This window comes from Prosopis cineraria, unplaced genomic scaffold (genome assembly GCF_029017545.1).
Source record: "Prosopis cineraria cultivar Desert tree isolate PC_DT_omini unplaced genomic scaffold, ASM2901754v1 PC3, whole genome shotgun sequence".
NCBI lineage: Eukaryota > Viridiplantae > Streptophyta > Magnoliopsida > Fabales > Fabaceae > Prosopis > Prosopis cineraria.
In genome coordinates, this window is record NW_026555334.1 from 6,533,143 (window position 1) to 6,541,615 (window position 8,473).

The following is an 8,473-nucleotide window of genomic DNA, read 5'->3' on the forward strand; positions in this document are numbered from 1 at the left end:
GCTCAAAAACAATCTACCAGCAATCTAACTAAATAGGGGATTGATAGCAAATCTTGGGAATATGGTGGGATGGTTAAGTCCCAGAGTATGTGATGCTCTTTGGATTATATATATATATATATATATATAAGTGGTCAAGCTAACCATTTTGGTAGGGAAAAGACCATAACTGTACTTGAGAACATCTATTGGCCTTCCCAAAAATATGATACCAATGCCATGCATGCCAAACTTCTAATGCACAATTGATGGAGACCAAGGTAGCATGGGATGCCTAAAACGCAGAGAGTAGAATGGGATGATCTTTGGGCTATTTACACACTTTTTTTATTAAAAAAATCAATTATATATTTAAAAGGAAAAAATTACAACAATAAATATCATACAATAGGTGACATGAAAAATAAAAACAATCGATGAAGAAGAAGTATCAACAGCAATCAAAGTAAAATGAGAAAGCAGCTGAAGAATATCTGGGCTAACAGTGCTTGTTTGCAGATCTTGGTGGAATAGATTGGCGAAATAATAATTCTTCCAAAGGTTTGTAATTTATAGTTCTTAAAAGGTGTCTGCAGCAGAAAGCGATTTTTGAAGCCAAATTTCCACTATCCATTTCAAACTGGAAACCATTGTGGAGTTGTTTCTCTCGATTTCTAACAACTAAATTCATGTATCGAAATTTCATATTGAGCCAAATTTCCACTATCCATTTCAAACTGGAAACCATTATATTTTTTATATATAATTATTTTAACATATTGAGCAATGTTATAGTCGGCAATTTAGGTCAACCCTAATAAGCTCAAAATTTTTAAGATTGAGCCTGAGAGTTTAAAAAATTTCATTTACTTCAAGGTTATATAGGTAGGCCAAATAAGCTGAAAGCCAAAATTATTAAAGCTGAGTTTGACTATATGGCCTTTATTTATAAAGATAACCAATACCCATACATTATTGTTGACTTAAGAATATAAGTTGTTGGATTTTTTTTTCACTTTATGTTTGTTTCTTTTTTAAAAAGATTAATGTTAATGAATGTTAATCAAATTAAACATAATGGGGATTGTTACACTTATTATAATAAGATTATGAGTATTCTTACACCTTTGTTCGTTTAAAAATACTAGGTGCTTCTAAAGAAAAAATTACTTGATATTTTTATCGTTTAATTCTTATTTTTTATTAACAAAATTACTAAACTCAAGAAATATTTATTATATATTTTTCAAATTGCTCTTCATAAAATTAAAGTTTATTTTTTAAGATACAAACTTGTTTCATTTAATATAAGGATAATTTATTCTAATTTTTTTAATTTTAAATATAATTATTATATTTAATCAATTTTTTAAATTATGTAAATTAATTAAAATTTTCTTATACTTAAATAGAGGAAGTAAAATAAATGGAGTTAGTTAAAGCATTGTTTAAGAATTTTTTTTCAATTTATCCTTCTTAACTACATCATTTTTTTAAAAAAATTTCTCACATCTAATAACATCTTACCCTATTCATAAAAATATATAGTTAAAAGAAAATAATTAAATTATATATTTTTATGTAAAATCACTAATAAAAAAGACTATAAATTTTTTAAAAGATACTTCCTTTATCCAAAAATATAAAGTACTTTTTGAGAGGCTGAATATTTGAAAGAGTTAAGGTTTAATTTTTTCCTACTTATTTTTTAGAAACACCGGACATCTTATATTTTTAAGTGGAGTAATTTTATTCCTGAATTATTTTTTAGAGGAGCAAAAACCCCCTTCCCTTAATGAACTGTCAATTCTTTCATTTTTTACTGACATGGCACGTGCGTGGAGCCCATGCTCAGTGGTATGTAACACGTGGTAGGTCCTTTGGTACTAATTTGTCCTTGATTTTTTTTTTGAGATCGTTATGCGCTCTAAAGTATTTTTCTCAAAGTGCCGGGCACTTTGAAATTTTATTAAAATAAAATTAAATAAATATTGTTAAAATATTACATATTTTAATATTTAATAATTTAAATATTATTATTTAAAATATTACACCACCCAATTTAATATTTAAATATTTTTGATATTTTATAATTTTGTATTAAAAATGAAGCGAATGAACCTCCAAATTAATGAACGAATTTTTTCTTCTCGTCTCTCTATTTTTTTCTAGTTAAGTAACTTATTTTTCGTAACATATCAATAGAATAAGTGATATCTTTCAATATTTTTATATTTAAATATTATTTTTACCAACATTTTATAAATATATAGATGACTTCTTATTTTTTTTATATTGATCTTCGATCTTCTCTCCGATACAGTACCCAAATCGTTATGCCTTTTGTGCATGTCAGAACTTATTTATATTTTTCAATATTATTTTAATGGAATAAGTAAGTTCTAACACGCATAAAAGATATAATGATTTGGGTACTATATCGGAGAGAAGGTTGAAGATCAATATATAAAAAATAAGAAGTCATCTATAAATATATAAAATGCTAGTAAAAATAATATTTAAATATAAAAATATTGAAAGATATCACTTATTCCATTAATACGCTACAAAAAAAAAGTTACTTAACTAGAGAAAAATGGATATATGAGAAGAAAAAATTTGTTCATTAACTTAAAAGTTCATTCGCTTCATTTTTAATACAAAATTATAAAATATCAAAAATATTTAAATATTGAATTGGGTAGTGTAATGTTTTAGATAATAATATTTAAATTATTAAATATTAAAATACTTAATATTTTAATAATATTATTTAATTTTATTTTAACAAGATTTTAAGGTGCCCAGTGCTTTGAAAAAAATATTTTACAGTGCTTAATGCTTTTAAAAAAAATTTAAGAGCAAATTAGTACCAAAGGACATATCACATGTTACATATTATTGTGCATAAGCCCCGCACATGTGACACATCAATAAAAAATAAAAGAATTGACGGTTGATTAATGAAAAGGAGTTTTTGCTCCTCCAAAAATTAATTCAGCAATAAAATTACTTCATTTAAAAGTATATGGTGTCCAACACTTCTAACAAATAAGTATAGAAAAAAAATTGAACCTTAACTCTATTTAAAAATATAAGATATTATTAATTTTTTAAGATATAATTATTTTTTTAAAGTGTTCATAATAAATAAATTAATTTATATTTATTTTAAGATAAAATATTTTATTAAATAGAGATAAATATAAAAAAATAAAATTTATTAAAAAATAATTATTTATTAAAATATGAGAATTGATTAAAAATATTATTGTTATTATTAGTTTATAAAAATAGACAGAGTATATCTTTTGTTTAAAAAAAAAAAAAGTGCCGTACCATTTTTTCTCTTTAATTTAAATTTAAATGCCAGGAGGAAGATGCAAGAGCATTACTTCGTGAAGCGGACCACGTAAACCTGCACTCTCGGGCACGTCACAATGACCACTCAGTAATCTGTTGGATCAGAGCGTGGTCTCACCTCTCATGAGAGCGCGTGTGTGTAATTCGGCTGCTCCTATGTCAAAAGCTCACAGGCAGAGAGGTTAGAGGTATGTAGCGTGCAAATGACCCGAACCCCGCGAATCCAAGCTTTTCTCTTTCATTCTTTCTCAATCTCTTCAATCTCTTCGTTTTCTTCTTCTTCTTCTTCCCCTTTGGCGCCCAGAACTCTTATCCCTCGATTCCATCGCCCCAGCTTTCGATTCGATTCGTTCGAGGTAAATTTTCTTCTCTTAATATCTTGTTTCATGTTCGCGTACATTTCCTCGTTTTTTCGCTATAATTGATGATTTATAGCCGCCTGGGATGATCATTCTTCGTGCCCTATCACTCTACTTGTTTGCATTTTCATTTTTCACTTCCCTTTTGATAAATGCAGCAGAAGTGCTTGCTATTAGTGGCGCCCCACCCCAAGTTTCTTGACTTTTTTTACATATTGGTTAGGTTTTTGTTAATCTGATTCATATGGTAGAAGTTTAAATTGCCTGAGCAGGAAATTGGGTTGTGATTTAGTTCTCAGTTTTTGTTCTGCTCTCATTTACTGGTTTTCTCGCATTTAAGCAGACCGCTCATTTTTGTCTGATAAATTTTTGCTGCCTAAAGGCGTATTTCCAATTGTGATTCACTATTGGTGTACGATTGGATCTGAGATATGTAAAGTTAGGGACATGTGCTTCTTATCCTTGCTTCATGTTCCGGTTATTATTTTATTCATCATACTTGCCGTCTTTTCTTGCTAGTTTTCCTTCTGGACACGTGGTTCCATTTTGGGCAGTTTATTTGAATATCTTACTTTTTTATTATTATTATTATTATTATTATTATTATTTCTGCTTTGGTTGTTAAATTTATTACCGCGTGCCCCTTTGGATTTTTGAACTGTTCTATTGGACTCATACTCTGGAATTACGAGGCTGGTGAGTTTTTCCTCCTTGGTACGGATTTATGCATAAAAGCTGCGCCTTTTTACTTCCTGTTTTCAACAAACTTGAAGTTGAATTGAAAGTGTGAAACACATTTCGGGAGCACAATTGGGCTATTTCCAGCAATTTCCTTTTTTAAAATATAATTGTTTGCATCGAGTGCTCATTTCATTACTCCACCCATATGTTCATGATTATAATTTACGAGCTCATTATCATAGACAAAAATAGATCTCCTCATGTTGGCCTCTGCTCTTTTATTGTCAGTCTTCTTTAGTGGAACGATTTGGTACTTGCATTGCAAGTGTATGCTTCTATTTTCAACAAGTTTACTTTCTTTTCTTCTGTTCTTTTTCTACACATTCTCTTTTACAATTTTATTAAATTTCTAATTCTTGTCGTAGTGATCTGTACTAATGTAGATAATTTGCCCTGCTAATGTAGGATTGTAGATATTGATATTTCCCATTTCCATCTCCATTTTTTTAAACTTCCTTTCTTTTTTAAAGCTTTGTTTCGAAGATAGCAGATTTGTGAAAGAAAGCTTTTAAAGAGAAGGCATGTCCCCTCTACTGATGTTAAACTTTGTTTCTCCCCTTGTTTTGTGGATTTTTAGCTATTGCACGAGAATTTTGAAACATTGGTTTGGGAACAATAGCTTTACAAATATTTTCCATTTTTCTTTTCTCTTTCTTCTGTTTCTCCTATGAAGTCATTGCTAGCATTTAACATATCTGAACAAAAGTAGTTCCTGTTTACTGAATACTGCATTAGGATAATGTAACTGGTTAACCAGAGCTGATGATCCTGACATATATTCATGTCAAGAGATAAAATCTTGTCTCGAGGAATGACAGCATGGATCTTGTATAGAAAGAATCCAAATCCAATTTAGCCTAACCACTTTAGCCATCAGTATAATATGGTAGTAGGCATGTTTCAGAAATTATTTTAGTTTGCAAAATATTTTTATGGAAATAGGAAAGTATAAATGAAAATGGAAGTGATATTAATAGAATTTGATTAGTATATTTGGCATGTCAGGACAAAAATTGGCATTTGCTTTGAGTTGGATAATAGCACCGCTAAAATAAAAATATATTAAAATATTTGGACAATAGTTAGACTATTAGTTTGAGCTTCTAAAGGTCAACTACTTTTTGATGCTTCTATCTAAATAAAGGGCGGAAACGCTGACTCCTGATCCAATCAAGTTACTTGACCAGACCTATGCCGGACTTCTTGCTGTTCTACTGCATATGTATAAATGGTGTTGCATTCTTGTACAAAAGTTTACTGATAATGCTATGATGCATGTTCTGTCTCCACACAATTGTTAATCTCTTGCAGCTATGCATGTCTCGACCACCTTGTTTAATAAGGGACGACCATCCCTTTATGGTTTTACATCTTCATCCAAAAAAAGATACTACTGTCTGGAGTGATGCTTTAATGTGACTTACTGATGACTTTTACCATCAGGCTTAAATTGATGTCATAATTCAAGAGTGACCTAATAGAGTATCTGAAATTTGTTTACTAGTTTTGAATTTGTTGTTTTATGAATTTGGCATTTTTTGTTTATATGGTTCTCTGTTTACTTGATAATCATCAGATGGGCAAAATGTTCCCTGGCTTGTGGTTGATTTCGACAATGTTTGGTTGTAAGTTGTAAGATCTTGGTTTTGTTGGGGTGAGATAACTCTTCTTTAAAGGTAGTGGAATTATGGAGAGACAAGCAGACTTTTTCTTGTGAATAGCTTATATTATTCTGGATATAGCTTATACCAGGTTTTGAAGATTTGCGGTTCACCATAAACAAATAAATATCTCTTTGTAAAAGCGCACTGTAAAATTAAGTTTTTTCCTTGCTTTGTTTCTACCGGGCAGGGGTTCCTTTTCTTTGCCAAATGCCATTGGCTTTATTTGTTTCAAGAGAAGAATATTTCAGATTGGTGCTGGAAGAAGGATTGCATCATAATTTTTGTATGGTCACTTGCTATGCGCTGCCAGTATACTTATCCCATTTCTATGACTGCACTCAAGTATTGTGGCATTTTTTGTATTAACATTACATTTGAGAAGATACCATATAATTAAGCTTTATTTGATGTCCACTGATTCCTTTTATCATTGACATCATAAACAGACAAGCATTATTACACCAACCTGTAAATCTTAGAAATCATTACGACCTGCTAAAATTTTGTAGTTTGATTTCCAGGTTTAGTTGGGATTTGAAAATGGCAAAAGGAAGCAAGGGACGACGATCTTCCCGTCAGTTCAGGCTTACTCCATACCCTCTTCCTTCTTGCAAAAGGGATATCGGTGAGAATTTATGCCCAAAGAAATGCTCAAAGGTGTTGGATAAGAAAGAATGGGAAGACGTGACATGTTCTGTGTGCATGGAGTACCCACACAATGCCGTTCTTCTCCTTTGCTCTTCTCATGACAAAGGTTGCCGTCCCTATATGTGTGGCACTAGCTTTCGTCATTCCAACTGCCTCGATCAGTACAAGAAAGCTTACGCAAAGGTTGTCTCATCTAATAATGGACAGGCGGTGCAAGGCTCTATGGATAATCCAAGCCTATTACCATATTCAAACTTGCCACATGAGAAGGATGAAGTGACAGTGCTGGCATGCCCCCTATGTAGAGGTCAGGTCAAGGGTTGGACAGTTGTCAAACCTGCAAGGGATTATCTAAATGCAAAGAAGAGAGGCTGCATGCAGGATAGCTGCTCGTTTATTGGGAACTACAAGGAATTGAAGAAGCATGTGAGGGCAGAGCATCCCTCAGGATGTCCACGAGATGTGGATCCTGCGCTTGAACAGAAATGGAGATGGCTTGAGTGGGAGCGTGAGCGGGAAGATGTTATCAGCACAATAACATCAGCCATGCCCGGGGCAATGGTATTCGGCGACTATGTGATCGAGGGAAATCATCAAGATTTTGGTGCAGATGAAGAGGAGGGGTCTCTTGATGCAGATGATGCAGAAGGCAATGGAAGATTTCAAATGAACATAGAGACAATGAATTTCTTTCTCCTGCTGCATGCAGTTCGACAAGGGAATGACCTTAACAGGCGGCTAAGGCCTGAGCCGGAGCTGCCTTCCCATCGAGTATCTGGTGAGAATGGTGCCCGCCATGCAAGTCCTGTTAGCAGGTTGGATTTGTCAGATCACGATGACGATAACGAAAGGTACAGTGAAGGTGGTGATGATGGTATGTCCCTAGTTAGCCGTCTGCATCGCCATGGCAATGGTAGAGTTCTTCTAAGTCGCTCAGGTAGGAGGCGTAGGCGTAGAGCACAAGCTGATCAGCAGTAGATAACATCATGCTGGAAGCAGGTGGGAGAAGCACGAGCTTGTTAGGGATTTGTAGGTTCAAAAACTCAAGCCACAAAAACTGGGTTGACTTGACACCCGGGTGCACTGATTTTTTCCAGGATATAGGAAAATCAAAAGGTGGGTAATTTATTTCTCTGTTGTAATTTCTTTCACATGTAAATTCAACCTTCCTCCTATCATTATTGCACATTTCATTGTGAAATTTGCTTGTGTAAGTTTGAAATTATAAAATTCCTAACATTGCCTTGTAATGGTTGGACGCTTCTGAAAAGTTTAAATAAAATTAGGAGGCATGTATTCTTTCACAACACTGACGAACCGCAGCGTTCAGGAATTGCCTAGTTCCTGCTTATAAATAATCCTTATGCATATAGGGGGTGGACACCGAATCAAAGATTCAGATACTCCCTTTTTTTCTTATGAGGCATTTGCTTTTAAATAATAACAAATCTTGTCCTACTAAAATAGTATCAGTCACATGGATTGCAATGTGTCATTGTATTTTACTATTTTATCAACCAAATTTTGGAAAATATTATTAACCAAAAGGTTTCATTCAATAACTTTCACACATATTCATTTTGGTTTAGAAAAAATAATTAAAGCAGGTTAATTTTCTAATAAATTTTTTAAAATTTTTAAATATATCCTTGCATTAATGCCATTGATTCTTATTATAACCTAATTTGATTTTTAATACAAGCAAAATTTTATATAGTT

The 8,473-nt window shown here is 32.2% G+C and overlaps 1 protein-coding gene across 2 annotated transcripts; it reads left to right on the top strand.

Moving 5' to 3' along the window:
* The first annotated feature begins 3,431 nt into the window (after positions 1–3,431).
* Positions 3,432–8,061, top strand: LOC129307401 (uncharacterized). Of its 2 annotated transcripts, XM_054948344.1 has the most exons (3): positions 3,432–3,698; positions 6,019–6,118; positions 6,628–8,061. In XM_054948344.1, the coding sequence occupies exon 3, from the start codon at positions 6,647–6,649 to the stop codon at positions 7,730–7,732; it is 1,086 nt and encodes a 361-aa protein (XP_054804319.1). In that variant the 5' UTR covers positions 3,432–3,698; positions 6,019–6,118; positions 6,628–6,646; the 3' UTR covers positions 7,733–8,061. The 2 variants fall into 2 exon arrangements, with proteins under 2 accessions (XP_054804319.1, XP_054804318.1); XM_054948343.1 differs by lacking the exon at positions 6,019–6,118 and having other exon boundaries at positions 3,436–3,698.
* Positions 8,062–8,473: the final 412 nt, after the last annotated feature.

What these genes read in the sequence shown, in the direction of transcription:
- LOC129307401 (XM_054948344.1), top strand. Translation starts at nt 6,647, where the DNA reads ATGGCAAAAGGAAGCAAGGGACGACGATCTTCCCGTCAGTTCAGGCTT.